The sequence below is a fragment of the Anopheles maculipalpis genome, chromosome 3RL (assembly GCF_943734695.1).
Source record: "Anopheles maculipalpis chromosome 3RL, idAnoMacuDA_375_x, whole genome shotgun sequence".
Lineage (NCBI taxonomy): Eukaryota > Metazoa > Arthropoda > Insecta > Diptera > Culicidae > Anopheles > Anopheles maculipalpis.
In genome coordinates this window covers 8,057,434-8,077,987 of record NC_064872.1, presented here as the reverse complement: position 1 = coordinate 8,077,987, position 20,554 = coordinate 8,057,434, and the positions used below count along the sequence as shown (strand labels likewise).

General features: G+C 46.9%; 5 protein-coding genes across 5 annotated transcripts in view; 2 read left to right on the top strand and 3 right to left on the bottom strand.

The window, feature by feature from the left end:
* Positions 1-37: 37 nt before the first annotated feature.
* The window catches only part of LOC126565775 (maternal protein tudor), a 77,479-nt gene continuing 56,962 nt past the window's right edge, over positions 38-20,554 (bottom strand). Inside the window, exons 2-7 of the mRNA XM_050222982.1 lie at positions 4,763-6,622; positions 4,418-4,585; positions 3,405-4,066; positions 3,075-3,303; positions 2,250-3,012; positions 38-1,924 (exon numbers count right to left, since the gene is read on the bottom strand). Coding sequence (XP_050078939.1) covers positions 38-1,924; positions 2,250-3,012; positions 3,075-3,303; positions 3,405-4,066; positions 4,418-4,585; positions 4,763-6,621 — 5,568 coding nt within the window. The 5' untranslated portion in view covers position 6,622. The remainder of the gene's footprint in view (positions 1,925-2,249; positions 3,013-3,074; positions 3,304-3,404; positions 4,067-4,417; positions 4,586-4,762; positions 6,623-20,554) is intronic.
* On the top strand, positions 8,290-10,314 carry LOC126564383 (ran GTPase-activating protein). Its single transcript, XM_050221414.1, has 3 exons — positions 8,290-8,403; positions 8,542-8,864; positions 8,953-10,314. The coding sequence occupies exons 1-3, from the start codon at positions 8,298-8,300 to the stop codon at positions 10,312-10,314; spliced, it is 1,791 nt and encodes a 596-aa protein (XP_050077371.1). The 5' UTR covers positions 8,290-8,297.
* Positions 10,494-11,197, bottom strand: LOC126560365 (uncharacterized). Its single transcript, XM_050216326.1, has 2 exons — positions 10,890-11,197; positions 10,494-10,812 (listed from the first exon to the last, which is right to left on the bottom strand). Exons 1-2 carry the CDS (start codon positions 11,195-11,197, stop codon positions 10,494-10,496), a joined length of 627 nt encoding a protein of 208 aa, XP_050072283.1.
* LOC126560364 (uncharacterized) lies at positions 12,022-15,762 on the bottom strand. Its single transcript, XM_050216325.1, has 3 exons — positions 15,413-15,762; positions 15,192-15,333; positions 12,022-14,913 (listed from the first exon to the last, which is right to left on the bottom strand). Exons 1-3 carry the CDS (start codon positions 15,760-15,762, stop codon positions 12,022-12,024), a joined length of 3,384 nt encoding a protein of 1,127 aa, XP_050072282.1.
* Positions 16,516-20,320, top strand: LOC126564071 (uncharacterized). Its single transcript, XM_050220986.1, has 7 exons — positions 16,516-16,848; positions 16,928-17,074; positions 17,145-17,297; positions 17,901-18,042; positions 18,210-19,567; positions 19,644-19,746; positions 19,816-20,320. Exons 1-7 carry the CDS (start codon positions 16,555-16,557, stop codon positions 20,280-20,282), a joined length of 2,664 nt encoding a protein of 887 aa, XP_050076943.1. The 5' UTR covers positions 16,516-16,554; the 3' UTR covers positions 20,283-20,320.

Here is a 20,554-nt window from a genome sequence, read left to right as displayed (position 1 = left end):
TATCACACACGATCTATCATCATCATCATCATCATCATCAGTCTTCAACAATCGGTGCTGCAGACAATGCTTCACAATTCTCCAAAAATTCTAGATCGCTGTGCGCCCGGAAAAATGCCTGTTTCGGTTTTGCTCGCCGTTGCGCTTCTCCTCCTCCTGCATTGCTTCCGCTAGCATTGCTGGGCGACACCGCAACGAGGCTGTTGATCGTATCGTCACCACTGGCTGCCGCGCCATCATCCCTTAGCAGATCTTCCACGTTAACACCGGCCGGTGTGAATAGTCGTATAATGAGCGGATCACAATCATTACGGACTATTTCGAACGTAAAAACAGCCTTCCCGGAGTCGGCCAATTCTGTTAGACGACTACGCAGCAGACTCCAGCGTACAGCGCCAAGCGCAACTTCGTCCGTTGGCAGATAATGCTCGAGGCAGCATTTCTTAGCCAGCCGGGACATCTCCTCAATGCTGGGAGGCATTTTCCGTAGATCGGTTGCAGCCGCCCGATATCCATAGTCCACCAGCAGCACAAGATGGTACGTGGCCTGTCCACCGTGCACCTCCGACAGGACAAGTGCCCGGCAAAACTTCCCATTGTGCACGAGCTGTGCCAAGCAGAACAATCCATTCCGAATGTCAGCCTTCGCGATGGGTTCGCAGTGCTTCGCTTTAGCGGCCAGCAGTTCCTCCATGTTGCGCAGCGCATCGAAGCTATTGTTAAACTGGATGAAAAATTCGGCCGCCGAGTTCACGTGGCTAATGTGCACCTTATCGTCCTCCAGCTGGTAGCTATCGTCGAGCCGATTATCATCACCAAGGAAAAAGCTCGAACTCATCACATCCGTCGACGATACGGGGCCTTTCTCGCACAATGCTACCAATTGCTCGACAATGTTCCGACCGTCCAGGAACAGTTCAACCGTTGCGTAAGATGGTCCAGGGCTGTGCAACTGTACCGTAAAAACCGTCTCACCCATTGCCGTCAGCTCGACAAACTTCGCCTGAGCCTCAGCCGACCAACTCTTCACATTTTCCGGCAACCGCAATGCACATTTCGTGCAAAGCCGCGTCAGCTCGGCAATGCTCGGTTCTAGTTGCTTCAGCTTCTGGACCGTCGCACCATTGCCATAGTCCAAAAACGACACCTCATATTCGCCCTCATTCGATATTCCGACTACCTGCACCCGATACCACAGTCCATCGTCCGCAAACTCCGCCAAACAGATCATGCCCACCTTCGGCTCCTCCACATCCGGAAACTTGCTCACATCCGCCAAATAGTTTGCCATCATATCGAGCGGATTTACATCACGCTCCAGCTGCAGATAGAACTCATCGATCGATTCCGTGTGGCTCGTAAAGCAACGCTGACCGGACGGTACGTACAGCAACCGGGTGGCCAACTTTTTCTCCACCAACATCTCCGCAATGTCCTTCTCGCTGCTACGCACACTGATGTAGTGTACACCTTGCGCTTCGGCCAGAAACTGTACCTCGACCTCATCCAGTGCGCGCAGTATCGTTGTTGCTAACTCCTTCCAGGCGGTCATTTTCTTGCGTCCTTGCTGCTTGGTACTGCTGCCACTACCTCCGTCGGTGCTAACCAACCGCTCCGGTGCCATCGGTTCGATCAGCATGGCGCACTGTTTGGCGTATATTTTCCACCGCATCAGATCGTCGTTAGTGTCGCGCAGTGTGCTCTTCTTGTTGCTGGTAACAATATCCGTGTGGCCGAAGTCCACGAACTGGATGATCAGATCGTCGTGACTATCGATGATGAGCGCCCGGTACCAGAGATCGTCGGCAGAATATTGGGCGATACAGTACCGGTCGGCGGAAAAGTCACGCAACGGCGGCAGGGAAGAGGCAATGATCTGAAGCGTTTCCTGCAGTTGGTTCAGATCTTTCTGATCACTTTCGAGCTGTTACGAGACGGAAAGAAGTGAATAGGGGAGAGGAAAAAAAATTAGATTCATTTGGGAGTCATCGGGTCAAATAAGAGAAGGGTCCGCATGTCTGACACGATTTGCATACAAATTTGCATCATTTTGGCAACAATGTTTACTTTGATTAAACAATTTGTGCAGATTTGTTGCCGCTTTCTATCATCAAATCGCATTCTTCAGTTTGCGCTGGTAAAACTTCATCTGAACAAATATAACCAGGTTCCAACATTGAGTCTCGAATCGCGATTAATTTTACATATTTCCAGAGAACACTTAACCCCTAGTAATATCCACCACTCACCTGAATAAACAGTTGGCTCGGATTGTCCACGTGACAGATCTTTGCCTTTATCTTCTGATGCTTCGCCTCGTGATCTTCGATCGACGGACGTACTGGTCCGCCCGGAGTTGGCGTCGAAGATTGCCGCTGGTTCAGGATAGTTTCATAATCCAAATCCGCCACCAGTTGACGATCCTTCAGCACACTCACGATGCTATAATCGTTCGAGGTAATGTCCACGATCCAGATCCCATTGCGAAACTCGACCACTTTTAGCGACAGTTCGTACGAACCGGTTAGCTCACTAATTTCCGTCTTAATACGCTCCTCGTCCACATCCGCAATGGCCGCCATCGGCAAGTGTACACGATGCGCAAACGCACTGTACTCAAGAAATTGGGGTTCGAGGACCCTCAGTTCGCTGTGCTTGACCTGCTCGCGATAACCATAATCCACCAGCAGCACTTCAATCTTTTCAATGTCCTGCAGCGAAACAATCTTTGCCCTGTACCAACTGCCATCGTCTTGCGATTTGGCCGCACACATTTCATTCATAGCGAGATTTGCCACCGGCACCAGCTCCTGCTGCTTTTCGTAGAACTCGAACAGATCGTCTGCTAGCTTAGTGATTTCTGCGCTCCAGCGAGCATTCTGCACGTACAGACAGTTCGTACTTTCTACGTGTGTAACGTACACGTTGAAGGTACTCAACAATACGGGCATTTCGGTGATCGTTGGCTCCGGTTGGCCTGTTAGCGTCGGTAGCAATAGGGAGAGTATCAACCTGCAGAAATTATAGCAAATTATTGGAAAGAGTACATTTTTTCATTTTTCAAAGACACTCACTTTTCATCATTCGATACATCAACCACTTGTGCCAGGCAGTGCCTATGGAGCCACTGCTCCCGAATCTTCGTCACCGTGTCCGCCGTAGCAACGGATGCATCAGAACCATCCTGCCGGCAGGTGAAGATCGCCTGATGTCCGAGCAATTTCACGCGGAATTCGTTCAAACTTTTTAACTCCACTAGCTGCAGCTTTAACGTTTGTCCCTTAAGGCGTGTGAGATCGATGTCTTTAAAATACATAACAAGAATCATTCATTAGAAAGATTTATATTGCTCACTCACTCTTACTCAGTAGCCACAGCAACACTGCAACAAATCCACTCCTTACCCACATAAACCTGTGCGATGAGAGCATCTGCCAGCAGCTGCTCCTTCAGATCGCGTCCGAGCGAATCCACCTTGCAGTGGTATTTGTGGCCTTCGGTACGCTCCAAAAAGACGGCCTCAAACTGTCGCTCGTTGCTAAGATACGAATCGATGCGACCCTGCAGTTCCTTCACCTCACAACGCATCCGAACGTCCGGCAGACCACAGGCGATCGCCATCGGTGCGTGCCGGGTAAAGCGACGCTCCACCATCCACAGATCGTTGGCCGCGAGCGCTAGCTTGTTACCGCTGTCCACCAGCTCGACCTTATACTTCTGCACAGAATCGTTGTACTTTAGCACCCGACCGCGGTAGAACGTGTTGTGTTTGGGATGGCGCACAACAACGATCGATCCGGTGGACGGTGGTTTTGCGGTCCTGCCGTCGGACTGTTGCTGTTGGAGCTGTTGCTGGTGTAGCTGCTGGTTGCCTTTGTTGCGATAGTACTTCTGCAGCTGCTTCATCATGTCGTGGTATTTGTCCTCTTCCGATCGCAACCGAACGTAGAACTGTTCCGGCGAGTACCACCAGGAGAGCACGGCTGGCTGTTTGGTGTTGAGCGTTACTACCTGCTCCGGGAAGGAACTACGGTACGGCATAAATTCATCCGAAGATTGTACGTAGCTGGGGAGGGAAGAGTGAAATCAAAAGGAAAATTACTACGTCAGTTACGGTTATGATTATGTTCAGGCCACCCCTAGATTCAACACTAGGCTGAAGCAAGCTGATGTGGATAGGGTCTTCGCAAACGCGCTTGTGGAAAACCATCACCGACGCGATGTCCCTCAATGACTTTGAGTACCGATTAAAACCTGTCGGAGATCGGATACAGAGCCATGTGTGAATGGCTGCAGCCATAGACCGAGTCTCCTGAAAAACGGATTGGCATCCTGGCCATTTCTGCTCAACCCTGAACAGGCCAAGAGGAAGGCGAAGAGTGTATCGGTGCAGGTGCACCTTGGACAAAGTTCTTACCTTTCCGTACTAGACGTAGGAGTGTTGCTGACTGGATGATCCCGTCCAATCTCCATCTTGTTTCGTTCGTTTCGTTTTGCTTCGTTACCGTCCAACCCGCTATTGCCTGGAGGGCTGTACGGTTCCGTACATCGATCATCATGTTCGTAGTAGTACGGCATTTGGGCTCTGGAATGAGTTTGGATGAATGAGTTTTTTTTTTAAATAAAAAAAATTAACGGAATGAAAGTATCGGAAAGGATCGGAACGGAGCGATAAAAAACAGGAACCGGAACTATTTTGTTGGGTTCGAATCCGAACGTTCAACACTACAACATACTACAGACGGGAGAATATTTCACTTACCGATCCTTGTTGAACCTTGGAATGTCATTACGGCCTCCTGCCGTTGGGCCACCAGCACCACTTCGCTTAGCGTCTTGCTTACTGTTGCTGGCAGACGAGTCCCGGCTACTGTTGTTGCTATCACGACCATATCCACCAGCACCACCGGAACGATTATTCCGCGCAGGAGGTGTTTGACCCCCATTACCACCCGTCTGTAGATCGTATCCGGTACTTTGATTACCCGGCAACGGTGGACCACAGCTCCATTCATCGTTCGTCAGATCGATACAGTCTCCATGGCCGGATGAGACGCCACTGGACGAAAGCTGGTCAGCAGCACCATTCGCTGATATATTTCCACCCGAAAGACGTTGTTTGTTGGTTTGCTTCGGCTGACTATTGCTTTGCGGCAGCTTTATGGGTGCATTTAGCTTCATTAGCTTCTTCGCAACGTTCAGTACGGGCGATTGCGATTCATCCAGCAAATTTACGATCGTTTTACCATCGCGTACATCACAAACGATCAGCTTGAACGGATTACGATCTCCATCCGCACCTTCTGCAAGCATTTCAAGCTGGGACGTAGAGAGTTCACCGCTGGTAGACGCTTCGAATCCTTCCAAACAACATTCGAACGCTTCCGGACGCTGCAGGACAAAGGCCGGCGCTAGACGTTTGAGCTGCGTCCTTTGTGCCGTTATGATATTACCGTAATCGATCAGTCGCACCTTAATTTTAGGTTCCGTTTCAACGACTTCCGCCCGATAGAAATCGTTCGGATCGAGCGAAACCGCGTACACATCGCCTACGTTCACCACACCCGGCACAACACTCGCGCTACCCTGACAGTGCACGATCAGCTCGTCCATCATTTCATCAAACACGGCTACATTGTCCACTCGGCTGACGAAAAACTTGGCACACGATTCGATATACCGTATCACCACCCGATAGCTGGCTCCACGCTGTAGGATGCCCGGTGGTGGATACTTATAAATCTGTTCCCGGCACTGTTTTTGTAGCCGTGCGAATAAATTCTCCCCATTTTCATACAGTTCACAGTACGATACAAACGCAGCTCCTTCCGGCGGTGTCACCTTCAGCATCAGCGCCTTTCCAGCCACCATCCTGGAGAAGATGCCGGCCACATCCGCATTCACATCCTCCAGCCGGCGTACGTTCGACAATGCGAACCGGGTGGAAAAGATTTCATAGCGCAAAAATTCAGCCGGAATTTCATACAAACTGGTCGGATGTACACCCGTTTCCGTATGGCCATAATCGACGTACGAAACGGTACAGTTTCCATCCGGTCCGAGGGCCGTTATCAGTGCCCGATAGACGGTATGATTCGGTGTGTACCGGGCCAGGCAAGCCATTCCAAGCTGCAAGTTTCGATTGATCGATCGTAACGGTACGCGGGTCAATGCACCCATCATTTGTTTCAGTGTCGGTTCCGCTGAGCGCAACTGCACCATGAACTGTTTCGGTCCATTCTGCACGTACGATACGGTCACTTCGTACAGCGAACCGACCGTAAGTGTGCTGGCGTTAAATGTTAAACTCCCGGGCGAAAAGGTACCACCATTCGATCGACCCATACCATCCGGACCACCGGTCGGTGTACGTAGCACATCATGTTTGCGTGATTGACTGCTGGATCGTTGGTGCTGAGACTGTACCGGCAGCTGATTCCTGTGCTGATGATTCCCGTTCGGCAAAGGGCCTGCTTGACCGGCACGCGACTGATGCGACACGTCCACCAGATGAGGCGGATAGCCAAAGTCGCCGAGCGCATTCCGACCGGGGTTCGGTACGGTACGTAACGAACGTGCCGGTTGCAGATTTTTTGCCGCCTGGTAACGATTAATATTCATCCTCTGTGCACCGTGCAATGTCCGTCGGTCTACTATGCAATGGTGATTCTCTGCAAATGGAAATAGGAAAAAGAAAAATACAGTCAGAAATGGACGAACGTGACACGCGCCGCCGTAACAGCACCTCAAAACGGAACTTACAAAAAAAAACGGCCAACTGCAAAAAATTCAAAACCAAACGGGGTTGAGGAGGTGTTGTTATTTGCGCAGTTTCCGTTTACTGACGATGCATTTTCCACGGGCCTTCTTCTGCTTTGGAAGGAGAGATCTTGTCCCTCTTCCACACGGAAGATTTTTCCTTCGCTTGATTGGCTGGCTAACATGAAATCGAGAAAAGCAAACATAGCTGCCGCGTAACTAGAGTGCAACAAATACCGCACACTCAAACAAACAGGCCGAATGATGCGAACGAATGAAGAGAAACCTGCGTAAACGTTTTGGGATCTTGTTTTCTTCACTTTGCTTTCCTTCCTTGATCAAACGCATCCAAACTCTCTTCTGTTGCTCGTTTTGAACTGCTTTTTTCTCTACTAATATGTCTTGCACTCTAGTTTACTACGGGGAGCAGAAGCAGGTGGGGAAGGAATGCGCCACGTGCGGTAACAAAAGAAGAAATTAACCGAAGAAAGATGTAGGCGTGTGTACCTGTTACCGCTGTTTCGTACGTCGATTTTTCTTCGAATGATCAGCTGGATGCAACAAGACGATCAGCGGCGATTACGGAGAGGGAATGGCTACTTTTTTTACTTTTTTTGTAGTTATCACACTGGATTCCGCTAACCCGAGAGAAGTAGAAGCTTACGATCACCAAACACAAAACGTGGCGCGTTATTGTTCACATTCCAACGGGGCGTACGGAGCCATTGTACTTTTTTCGGGCCCGCTTCGGGGTACACCGTTGGAAGATGATTTTTCACCCCTCTTCTACAAGTACGCCGTACAAGTTCACCGTACGGATTTGTTGACTTTTTGTTTAACTAATTACTGCGGTGCTTTTTTTCTAGGTGTATTTACTTACCGTGGGATGAGCAGAAAACCGTTTCCGTAACTTGATCGTTTTAATTCCGGCGGCTGCAACTCTCTCGCTTGTACCTCTTTTTCCGTAGCAGCTGTCGAAAATGCGCCTACCCCGATGGAATGCAACAAATGAATGGTGTAGGAAAATGAAGTAAGCAAATCACTGCCAACCACCTCCACGAGAGGAGAAACAACGGACAGAGATGGCACGAAGGTGGTTGGAACTGTTTGCAAAAACAGGACCCTCAAAAATAAGAACCATTTGGTGGGCTATCGGAACGATTCAAACAATATTGTCAGTCATAAGACCAGAAAATACATGAAAATGACTTAATTTCCTTCTTAAATACTCGCACAGGTGGTTAAAAGAACGATAAAATGCAAAAAAACGTTCAACACATTTCTATCCAAAGTCAAGAACTCAACCTACAGGTGTACGCCCTCTCAGCTGTCAACCAAAGCGGCAAACGGCTAGAAAATTTGACGGCAGCGGCATCGGACAAAAAACCAAACAACCGTAAACATAACCTCCCGCTCGTTTTTGTACCGAGGAGAAAAGAAGCGACCAGTCGGCCTTGGTAGAGAAATTAATAATTTTACAACACCCTTATTTGCACACCGAGTGAAAATAACTGTCCATAAAATTTTGTTTGCCAACGATGGCGTCGTTTAATTTAACTTCAATTACCAGTGCCCTCTCCGATCTCGATCAGCACGGTGTGAAATGGGTTGGAAAAGCATCGAAGTGGGGAACGGAAGCAGAAGGTAAAAAGTGCAACACCTGCCGGTTGGCGGTAAAACGCAATTGCACCGGAGGATCGATTTTATTCACACTCCCAAAATGCAGCCTTACTCTTCTGCTGTTCGTGATATTCATGGTTTTTTTGTGTGTTCTTCTTGCAGCCAAAGAGCTAATAGACGCCATAAATGCTTGCAAGGATATGCGTTTTCTGAACCTGGAAGGAAACACGTTGGGTGTGGAGGCAGCGAAAGGGATTGGCCGAGCGCTGGAAAAGCATCCCGAACTGAAGCAAGCCCTTTGGAAGGATTTGTTCACCGGGCGCATGAAGGAAGAGATCCCGATTGCACTGAAAGCGCTCGGACAGGGAATGATCACGGCCGGTGCCCAGCTTACCGTGCTCGATTGTTCCGACAATGCGCTCGGTCCGAATGGAATGGTTGGGCTGGTGGATCTGCTCAAGAGTCCAACATGCTATACACTTGAGGTACGTAATGGGCGGCTGGGGACAGTCGACACTGAGTAACAGTGTTAATTGTACATTCGCTCTATCTTTCTCCTTCTCTTCAATGTAGCAACTGAAGCTAAACAATTGTGGTCTGGGCATCCAAGGTGGAACGATGCTCGCGGAAGCATTATTGGAAGGGCACAGCGCAAGCAAGCGTGTAGGTAAACCACTCGCCCTGAAAGTGTTCATCGCTGGCAGGAATCGATTAGAAAATGCGGGCGCCAAAGCCTTGTCGGAAACGTTCGCCACGATCGGTACGCTCGAGCAGATTGAAATGCCACAGAACGGAATCTATCACGTGGGCATAACAGCGCTCTCGCAAGCCTTCAAACAGAACACCAAGCTGCGCATTCTTAACCTGAACGACAACACGATCGGACCGAAGGGTGCGGCGGCCCTATCGATCGCACTACAGGAGCTGCTCGAGCTGAGAGAACTTAATTTTGGTGATTGTTTGTTAAAAACCAAAGGAGCGACTTTGATCGGTGAAGCCCTCCACGAAGCACATAAAGAGCTGGAGGTAATGGACTTTGGATATAATGAAATCGGTCCGGATGGTGGCTTTGCGTTGGTAAATGCTACCGCAAACAAGAACAAGCTCCGATCTCTCGTATTAAACAGTAATCAATTCGGTGAAGAATGCTGCATTCAGCTGACGGAACTGATGCACGATTACGAGCGGGACGGTGTGTTGGAGCTGGACGAGGATATGGGCGATGGGGACGAAGAGGAAGAGGAGGACGATGATGATGATGAGGAAGGTGAGGAGGAGGAAGATGAGGAGGATGTGGGAGAGGACGGCAGCGATGAGGAGGAGGACGACGAAACTGTTGACCATGAGGACGAGGAAGAGGATACGGACGAGCGAGAGGAGGATGATGCGGAAGAAGCACTTCTAGCCCGGCTGAAGGAACGCAGCATGAAGACAAATGGAACCGGTAACGATACCGTACCCCTCGACACATCCACCGTATCAATCGATCTGGACGCCACACTCCCGAATACGGTCGATTCCTTCATCCGGCAACACTATCCTTCGGAAACGATGTTCCAATCGCTACCGGACAAGGACAAGGTGGCCGCTTTTCGCGACTATTTGAATGCATTATCGAAGGACGATTATCTGGTGCATACGGCGTTCACCATCGTCAAGTGTTCGGAGCTCTGCGAAAGCCAACCGGCGGCGCTCGATGTAGCGCTGGCCCTGTACAAGGATGCGTTCGAGTTTGCGAAGGCGAACAAACGGTTGAAGAGCTTGCGCGATTTTATTCTCATTCAGCTCGGTTTGCTCAAGCCGGAAGATCGTAGCTTCCGGTTGAACTATAACGTGCAGCTCTGCCAGCGTGCGTTACGTGCTGCAATAGAGCAAAATCTTATCCCGAAAGAGGAAACCGAAATTTTCGAAACGTTTCTCAATCGTGTAGGATAGATAGGGCGCTAATCGGTTCCTGTTCGTGTACATGATATTTTCCCTTTTTTAAACATTTTATTATTTAAAATTTGAATTCCAAGAAGAAGTATGGTAGAACGGGGGTTATAATCGCGCCTCAGATCAATGCAAAGAATAAATGACGTTTCTTTACTGGTAATAGGGCGTTTTAGTTGAAATTAATTGTAGCATTCCGAAACGTTCCAGCAAGCGTGTGACACAAATCTTGGTTCATGGTCTTCCTCCTTTGGTGCATCAGTTTCGATCGTTTGCATCGCTACTGCTGTGTATCGGCGGCGAAATTCAATCGTGGTGCGGTAGATGATCGTGCTGGATCCATCCACTGTGTCATACGAAGGATATGACGTGGAAACGATAGATACGGGAACCATCCGTGGAATGTAGTACACCATCGATGAGATGACATCCTCCGGACAGTACAACCGTCCAAATGAAAGAAATTGCTCCATCGATACCGGTATCGCTTGTTCGCTTCGTCTGTCCGGGAGCAGAAGAAAGTATGGTTAATGACCCTTCTTCAGCGAAATGTGTCTTAGAGTTCGTTGAGGACTTACAGCAATACTGGAAGCTCTTCGAACGGATGGACAGCCAGCTGTGGCGACTGTTCATCCACATCCATATCACCTTCTTCGCCGGCCTCCGGCGGTCCGATAGGTTTATAAATGCAGGCCAACAGCTTTCGACGCTTTCGGGACGGATTGATGATCGATTCGGGCAGCTCATTGTTGTTCGGATCGGCCAAAGAGTTCGAGATGCTTGATGTAAAGGACGAAGAGCGTCTACGGCGTATCCGGTGGTTGCTCAGCGGTGTCGAACGGTGCAAATAATTCATGCGCAGCATAAAGGGATGGAGCGATGCCATTGTAACGAAATTAACTTTTTACTGAACAGTCGTGCACTTTACTAAATACGCTTAGTAGTGCTGTCAAAAAAGTAAACCGGCTGCTAAAGATGGCGGACAATCCAACAAGCGGCTGTCAATGTCGTCATTATTACAGCTTAATTCGTATATATTTGTTAATGGACATGCTCATGGTTTTTAATTCTAAGTAATTTACTTATTTTGCCAGCCGTTGGGTGGATTTTTCAGTCAATAAAAATTTCTGCCCAGCCAATGATTTCCGAGTATTCGCAGTACAAAGGTCCCTAATAAGCGTACAATCTCCTGCCGCGAATACGCTTATGCAGACTTGCGCCAATAAACAGTCCAAAGAGTGAATGAATCCTGAAGAACTACCAAGTAGGTTTTATTTGAGGAGATTCGCCAGTAATTCAGAAAGGACCAGCCCTAGTACGGCTGATGTATACCATGACCCAGGTTCATGATTTGGCAACAATTGGCATAGAACGGAAGAGGAGCTCTCGAGCGATCATCCCACAGAGATCTCCTAACAATTCTGCGTTGAATTTTCTCAGCTCATCAGGAAGGATCGTTAAGCCAAGAAGAGTAGTGACTTAGTATATATATATATATATATATATATATATATATATATATATATATATATATATATATATATATATATATATATATATATATATATATATATATATATATATATATATATATATATATATATATATATATATATATATATATATACTCAAACGATGTAGCTTTTATTACTCTTTTTTAAGTCAAACTCTTAAGAAGTACTATTAACACACATTTACATTTACGCTTGATCAACCGATGGATGAGGTTTCCTCCGTTGATCGTTCGGACGGTGCACGACGGCGTTGGAAAATTTTCATCAACACATTATTACCACCGATCGGTGTGATGCGTCGTATGGTGCGTTCCTGTTGCCGTACACCGATCTGTGGACTAATTTTACTACCACTGCTACTTGGTTGTCCAGAGTGGCTGACAGTTTGACTCGTCGCAACTCCATTGGAACTCGTAGCAGCAGATCCGGTTGTAGCTCCTTCATCGGACCCATTGGACGAAGAAGCTGCAAGTTCCAGCAAGTTAAGTCGCAAAAAATTGGTCTGTTCACTACGAATATTATGCAGCCGCTCCAGCTGCTGATCGATCTCCATTCGTTCCGATTGTAGTGTCATAAACATGGCGTCAATATGCATCTTACGTTTGTACAGCTGCATCGTTTGCGTTTCGATCGATTGCATATGCTCTGTGATTGCACATAAAGATTGTAAGTTGATCGTATTGTTGCTGGTCGGTACGGGAGTTGAAGTCTCGTTGGAAATGTCATACGCCGTCTGTTCCAGCGGGATGTTTAATGCGTTCCTATCCGGTGATGTTGTCTGGATGAAGGCACCGACACATCTTTCATCCGAATCACCTCCCAAGACGTATTCCTCGGTCGGTTCATCGGCGGCCGGTTGTGGTGAATCGATCCTTTCAATTCCTTCCTTGCTATCCGCCGGCGCCTCTGTCATGAGATTCCAGTCAGGTAGATTGCTTTCGGCTCCAGCTGCAGCTGGAATCGTAGCATTTTGTACATGTTGGTCTCTAGGCTCTGATGTTGAGGACTCAATAGGAGACAATTCTTGTGGTAGTTCTTGCTCAACACTGGCGGTGTCGCCGATCGTTGCTGAGCTACTCGTTTCCATTGCACCTGACATCGTGCAAACGTTGGCAATTATAATGTGCGATTTTGGAGAAGTTTGTGGATTTCCGTTCTTTGTCTCTTTATCATCTACTTTTTCGTACAGCTTATCTTGACAAGTATTTCTTAAGCGATCTTCGGATCTTGTATCTTCTGGTGCTATCCCTATCGGTGCTGGAGGAGTCTTCCCCTGACTCGGTTGGAACACATTCACAACACAGTACGAATGTTCCGTGCGATCCGGCTTATTTTTTTTCTTCCACCTTTTACCCTTCTTTGCTGTAGCCGGGTATGGCGTGTTGGTCTTAACGAATTTTTTAATAGGATTCTCTTCCTGCCCAGTGTTTGCCATATTGTTATCGTTGATGGTCAAATTTGCATCAACCGTAGCGGAAGAGAAATTCTTCTTCCTGGACAATTTTCTCTTCCTTGAAGATTTTCCTTTTCTAGCAGGAAATTGCCCATCGGATAACCTATCAGGCATAGTGTCTGGTACGTGTGTTGCCTTTGATTGATCGGTTCCAAAGTTGGATGTGGCGGTTTGTTCTTTGGCAACGGTTCCAAACGGGTGTATTTGTTTTCCATCCTTTTTGTTGGTAATGTAGTCCAACAGTGCTTCTTTAGTTATAGTACTTTGTCCTATTACTTTCACCGTGCTAATATCTACCGCTCTGTAATTTTGTTTCGGACCAGGGACATTTTTCCTACCGTTAACTGTACATGATGGCGCTGGATGGTGGGAATTGTCATTTGTTGAAGCATCAGGTGTGGGCGAATCATTCAGCAGCATTCGTTCGGAAACAGTGGTGGCTGGATCTAATTCTTGATCAGTTAGTTGACTATCAGCACTTTGCGTACTATGAATCCCATCTAACCGTCTATTTAATTCTTCCACCGTACTGACTCTCAAAAATGAAGCATTCCTAGGAGCGGCGTTTGCCTCTAACGATGTTTGTTTTGTATCTTCGACTGCATCCCGTTTCCCATTCGTATCGGTATCCTTACTCGCAGTACCTGTGACAGGGGAACTGGGAACACTAGGAACTGGGGATAGCGTTACATTATCCGTACAAGGAATTGTTCCTTTGCGTAAAATAAAAGTATTGGGTTGAACAGGAAATGCTACCGTACTCTTTTTGACTTGACTCGCTGCATTGGCAGGTTTGCGAATAATAATTTTCTTCTTGCGTCCTATTGAGGTCGCTGGTTTAGGATCATTGCCATTCTTCATGGATGTCGTGGTTGATGGAAAACTGGAAACATCACCTATACTGCGATTAGCATTGTACGTATCCTCAGAGCTGGCCATTACCGCTTGCCCAACATTCGTAATCGATTCGACTGGTTCTTCATTATTCGATTGGGAGACTCTAAACCTGTCCGACACCTGTTCCTGGATTGGTTTGTTTGGCTCCGGATGCTGTTCTATATCAAAAAAACTTAAATCCAACGCCTGTTCAATCTGCTCCAACAAAGCCGATGGTATTTTTTCGGCATCAATCGCTTCATCCGACTCAACGGTACCGTCACCAGTTACACACGAAGTTCCCAGCTCATTCAGTCCAAAACTTTTCAGTTGCTTCCGTACCTCCGCCCGTAATTTGTTCTGAGCGTGCCGGTTCAGTGCCGTCTCGTACTTACCGGCCGGATTATCTATCATATGCTTCAGATCGTACTTGTTCATGGTGGACAATTGGTTAATTAGCTTTTTTGTCACCTGTTCGGCACTTTTCTGTAACAGTTTTGAATCGGCCACACTAACCGATGCTACGCTACTGGCGGTTTTACTATCGTTCCCTTCCTTTACTGGGTCCTGCTGGATGGTTGTGTCCGTCACTTCGCTAGCTGCTGGTACCGTGTGTGTAGAGCCAGTTTCAGCCGTTTCGCAGGGTTCGTTCAGTGCTGTAGTTTTGTTGGAAGAAGCGGCCGCAAGCATACGCTTCGCTTCGTCAGCAATCAAACGATCGATAAACGACATCGGTCTATCGGGCTGCGTTGGATCATTCTGTAGCAAAAAACGGAAAAGAAATTTTAATCTTTATTTTAATGTATTTTGTTGTATTATAAAGCAGATCGTTTTGACCTGCTCGTCGTAATTGCATTAAATTTTCGTGCATTGCATGAATTTTTTTTAAATGGAAAAAGGAGACTATTTGCTGATAAAACATTATTAGCTTTCTTATCCGGCAAAATGCAAACAGCCATAAAAACATGTTACATTAGTAAGGGTGTATTTTTGGTCATTGAAAAGGAAGGTTAAGCGCAACGCTGTTTGCAACTTACCTGACTGTAGACTGTATTAATGTGGTTGAAGATTAAGCTAAAATTGGTTGCCGATTGTGCGGATGCTTGAGGGTCGTACGCTCCACCAGCTGTTTCCAGCGGCCGTTGCTCTATCAGCCATGATGGACGTTTTGCTGTAGGTCTACAAAAAGGAAAATAATATTTTGCAGCTTTTTTCTTTGATAATCAAACACCCTAAAGAATGGAAAAAAGAAACTAACGGAGGTGATTTCCCGCTGTTCCATCGCGTTTTGCTGGTAAAACTCTTTTCTCCTCGGTCCGCCGGTGGGACGACGTCGGTTCTTTCGGCTTCATGTTGGTTGGTATTGTCATCCGTACTTTCCGCCTTCCGTTCGTATCGGTACCGGTATGGATCGTAAGGATAGCGCTTAGCGTGCGAACTATCTTTCCAGCTCCGGTTATCGTAATATCGTCGATCTTTATGATAATGGTATTGTTTGGAATCGTTTCGATTTCGATATCTATCGGGTGAATCTCTGCTGCTATAGGATGCGTTCCGGTGGGGCTTCCAGGGATCAGCTTTATCGTATCTATTATCTTGCGAGCTCATATTGCAACACGAACGGTTCACTTCACCGGAATGTAAATACTGTTCATTGGCGCTGAAAGAGGGAAGAAACCGTTTTTTGAGTAGCACAATGCTTTTAATGCACCAGCAAAAGTAAGTTAAATAGTTTTACCTTTTTAAACCAGTTTGTTCTGATGTGTTAGCTGCGTGGATCAAGAACCTTCGAACACCCGCCAAGGTTCTGTTCCAATATTGTATCCTGCTAGCTCCTTATTTGTGGGTCAGTTTTCATGGGCATCAATAGCACAAACACAACTTGTTCAACGTTTCATTTATTTAATTGCTTTCTATTAAAAGTATTACCAGAATAACTCTTTACCAATTTACGTTCTGCGCGGTGTGAAGTTATTATGATGTTTGGCGAATGTCAAATGGAGCAATGTTTACAGTCGTAGTTAGCTTTGTTGGGGTGCATGTTGATTCTGCAGCAGGGCGCTTTGTAGCGACATCGCGGTTGAACCGGACATAAAACCAAAACTTATGGACTTATTCTATGGCAAGTGTTTAAGTAATAAAATAATAGAAACATTATATCAAATTCACCATATAAACAGGGGGTCCTGTCGTTTGACAACTGCTTGTTGTTTACCCATCATGCCAGGTGACAGCCAGGCCCAACCAAAGCTCTCTCTCCCGCATCAAGTTGGTGAAGAATAATTTTTGCCGGTGTTGTTTCGTGAAAAAAGCTATTTTTTTGCCTACTAAATCATACGTATGATTTAGTAATTGCCACAATTGTGTTTAACGTGTTGTACTGGTGCAAAAGCTTTTGGAATGCGGATGACAGGCACTATGAAACCAAGCCCGAAAAAATCCTCCTCCTCGAAGGTGAAGCAACGCACCAAATCCTCCAGCAGCAATAGCAACAACAACAACAACAACAACAGTAGCATCCTTGGTACGAATCAGCAACATTTGTCCGGTACATTAGCTGGATCGGCACCCTCCTCCAACTCATCCAACAATCAAACGCAACAGCAACTATCACATCCACCGCAGAAGCAAGCAATACCACAGAGCGATTCGTCCGGGAACGATGCATCGAACATGGGTTCTTCCAAGGAAAAGGTACCTGTCTGCACCGTTGGTAATGTGCTCCGCTAAGCAGCTCTCCTATTAAACACGTTTCATTCACTTGTTTATCCAGTCTTCCTACAAATCGTACGCTGGGCTTAGTTCACGATCCGTGCGTACCGCTTGGGAGCAACACGACAAGCAGGAAACGGAGGTAGCGCCCGATGTGTACACCAAGCTGGCGGAGGATGCCACCTACAAACTGTGGGAGTTTGCAAACGTAAGCAACATGGAAAACCGTCACCCGTGAAAGCATCGCTCATTACACTCATAACTGCCTTATCTTTTAGAGCATAAAAACGTATAGCCGCCATTCCAGCGGACGGGTTACGTTCGATCTGGTCAACGAAGTGCTGAAAGATTCGGACGTACCGCCTATTGTGGGTGCAAACAGTCAACCGTGGGATAAAATAGAATACGATGGAGCATACTTCTTCAATTCGGTCAGTACCATATCCAAATATAATCAATTGCCGCAATTTCACATGGAGTTGCTTGTGGACCAAACAGGTCATTTCAACATGGAGAGCCGTGAAGTAATTCGTTTTCAAGAATTTTTGTCGGTTTGGACAACTCTGATGAGATAGCTAGCGGGTTTTGAATGCCTTAAAGACCGCCTACAGGTTCGCAGAACTGACGGAACTGTTTGTTTCGTTACGGATGAAACGAAGCCAAAGTAAGCCAATAATGACAGATCAAGACTTCTCAAAGTTCTCTGAAGGGATAGAAAGATCCTGGACAAAATGGGTATTGTGGTACAATATCTTCAATGGAAACCGTCCTGAGGTCTTCCCTGGAATTGACCCTGAAGACCTAAATCGGAGGAAATTTTCCAATTATTTGGCGGCTATGACGAAAGCCTGACATACAGCGCTAAACTCTGCTAGACCTCTTAGACTCTCAACTCTGTTAGACTAGACTAGACTAGACGCTAAACTCTGTTAGAGACTCGCCAAAAAAAAAGTCAGTCTATATTTTCAATTCAACGTAAGACTTCGGTCAGTTGGTATGAAACTTAATTAACAAAACGAAATTGTCGCTTTTAGGATGAAGTGCTGGACTTGCGGGAAGAGTACATCAAACACATCTCATTGGAGCAACACAATGTGCCCGTTCTTACTACCACCTGGATGGCCGAATCAGACATTGCGGAAGATTTGATAGCGATGCATAACAACATATGCGACTGTAAGTACTGTATGGATTAGTGTTGTGCGTACTGTGTAAAAGTGAATGAGTGATTTAAATCTGTCTAATGAATGATTTAAATAAACTCCTCACAAAGCGGTTTTACAACTCTTGGGATTCGAATCCCAAAGTGTGTTTAAACTAGACGAACGTTACATTATTTACAGCCATTTTTATTGGCGATGAAGCATGTTTCAACGCCGCAATTGACATACTGCAGTACAACCAGCACACGCCTTCTTTGATGAAACTGTTGCTAACGAAGGCTATCGAAATGCTCGGTTTCGAATATACGGAGGAAACGTTGCGCCGTGCGTTAGAGTACTTGGAAGCTCTCGCTCAGAACTGTCACGTTGCCCATTCGGATCTAACGCTGGAGTTGAGCCTACTTAGTCAACTGTTTGTAAATTTGCTGCTCGGGCCGGCTGGATTTGTTCATGCCAAACTACTGCAACCCAACGATCTAGTCCAACGTTCGGTTCCAACGCTTGCTGGAACCGTTCCACAGCAACAGTCAGACTCGGATCAGCAGCAGCAGCAGCAACAACAACAGCAACAGGTGTTGGATAATATTTCCCCCCTGTTCAACAGTTCGATGGCACTGTTGGAAAACAATTTACCACCAGCGGAAGATTCCAACAACTCCAACTCGAACGCTACCGAAGAATTGCTGCGTAGCATCGAAAACATTAAGGACGGTGCAGATGGGATCGACCTCAACATTAAGGACGAATATGAAGCTCTCTTCTCGATGGTGCAAGGGTTGGGCAAGCAGGAAGGTGTGGACGATGGCACCATGGTAGGGACGGAATCGCTTGCCGAAACCGTGGTCGATGGGTTTCAGGTGAAAACCGAATTCGATCCGGAAGCGTACGATGCAAATGCTTCAAACTTTATCGTCCAACAAGCGGCCGGCACGGTTGCTGGCGGTCACACGGAACATCCTACCGCAGCACTACACGATCCAGGCATGTTGACGAGCGAAATGCTCAATTCGCTTGCGGCCAGTGCTGTAGCTGCGGCTGCCGTGACGGGCACGGCAGTGAACAGTGATGGCCATATGACCATGTTTGATCTGAAACCGGATGCAAGCAAGAGCAAGCTGCTGGAATCCAGCACAACGGCCACCCTGCTCGATGCAGATCCGGAAGAAAATGTAAGCTTACCGATGTCGGAAAGTAGCGATGGTGGTGGTGAAGTGAACAATCCAAACTCGACCACGCTCGAAAGTGAAAACATCACGACGCTGATCTGCGAGGATTATCTGGTCGATAGCGTTTGCCGGGTGATTGGATTGTGCGCTAGCAAATGGGGCTTTGTCGAGCAGGAATGTACTTTTCTGCTGGTGGAACGTTTGCAGCGCTACTTTCAGGAACGGAAAACGGTCGCGCTCGATTACAACTGGTTGGCACGCATTTTTCGTGGCCTGTGGGCGATAGGGGAGTTTGCGCTGAGGGAGCTGGTGCCGTACTTCTACCACATCGACAGCCAATCGGTTCCAGAGTATTTGGTTCCACATTTTAGTGTAAGCATTGTGTTGGGTGGTAAAGCGTATAAATTGAACGAATTATTAATGTGTAGCTTTTTTCGTATTTTTGCAGGCTGCTGGAATTTTCTTAAACGGACGATCCGATATCTTTTTCTACGAATATTTGTACGACGTTTGTGGCGACAGTTTAGCGCCTTTTACATTCTCTTACGATCGTAAGTAGATTTATTATTTTGTATCATTTTTAGGTGGTATTGTATTCTAATCTTTTACTAATCTTACAGAATACATCGAAAAGCTCTACTTGAAGTATCACAAACAAAGGGTAAAAACTATAGCTGCAAAAAATTGCTACAAAGTGGTCGCTAAAGTTGTTCCTACACGACTACCGCCATCCTACACACCGCGACCGTCTACCACCTCAAAACTCACACTTCAGGTCGCATTTGAGGATTACAGCGAAAAACGGTTGCCCAGTGTCGGTGCGACAAATCAACCGCCAAAACCACGCATTGGCTTTAGATTTCCTGGCTGCCGGTCGATACCATTAAAAACGTGTTCGGTAAGAACTGCAACGGCAAACAGTATGTTCCCAATCATGGAAGTGGCCAACGTTGGATTGAAACAAAACACTGCACTTTTCAAATCGTTTAATTCTAAAACGGTCGTTGCAAGAAGACGATTGCTAATGCCAGTTACAAACGAACCACCTAAACGACGTGTATTTGGCTTTGGATCGTGTATGTTATAAAATGTTAAGCGCAAAACCGTTGTAAAAGTATAAGTAAACAGTTTTGGCTTCAGTCAATTGGGCTAAGGAATCGTATTTATTACCGTTTGGTGCATTCGAACTGGTTCCCCCGTGCATTTTGTCGACCACGCGATCGTGCGTCGTTGTGCTTCGGGGACGAGTACAGCTGTCAATCAGCACAATCAAAACAAATGCAACCGAGCTGTCAAACACGGTTCGGCATGTCAGCCACGTTTATTCCACAGCACTGCAGTTCGGCGTTGCGGTACTTT

Coding starts and splice junctions, on each gene's coding strand:
- LOC126564383 (XM_050221414.1), top strand. CDS start 8,298: ATGGCGTCGTTTAATTTAACTTCAATTACCAGTGCCCTCTCCGATCTC. Junction 8,404..8,541: donor GTGGGGAACGGAAGCAGAAG/GTAAAAAGTGCA, acceptor TTCTTCTTGCAG/CCAAAGAGCTAATAGACGCC. Junction 8,865..8,952: donor CAACATGCTATACACTTGAG/GTACGTAATGGG, acceptor TCTTCAATGTAG/CAACTGAAGCTAAACAATTG.
- LOC126560365 (XM_050216326.1), bottom strand. CDS start 11,197: ATGGCATCGCTCCATCCCTTTATGCTGCGCATGAATTATTTGCACCGT. Junction 10,813..10,889: donor GAAGAGCTTCCAGTATTGCT/GTAAGTCCTCAA, acceptor GCTCCCGGACAG/ACGAAGCGAACAAGCGATAC.
- LOC126560364 (XM_050216325.1), bottom strand. CDS start 15,762: ATGAGCTCGCAAGATAATAGATACGATAAAGCTGATCCCTGGAAGCCC. Junction 15,334..15,412: donor AACAGCGGGAAATCACCTCC/GTTAGTTTCTTT, acceptor TCCTTTTTGTAG/ACCTACAGCAAAACGTCCAT. Junction 14,914..15,191: donor TTAATACAGTCTACAGTCAG/GTAAGTTGCAAA, acceptor TTTTTGCTACAG/AATGATCCAACGCAGCCCGA.
- LOC126564071 (XM_050220986.1), top strand. CDS start 16,555: ATGCGGATGACAGGCACTATGAAACCAAGCCCGAAAAAATCCTCCTCC. Junction 17,075..17,144: donor AACTGTGGGAGTTTGCAAAC/GTAAGCAACATG, acceptor CTTATCTTTTAG/AGCATAAAAACGTATAGCCG. Junction 18,043..18,209: donor GCATAACAACATATGCGACT/GTAAGTACTGTA, acceptor CATTATTTACAG/CCATTTTTATTGGCGATGAA.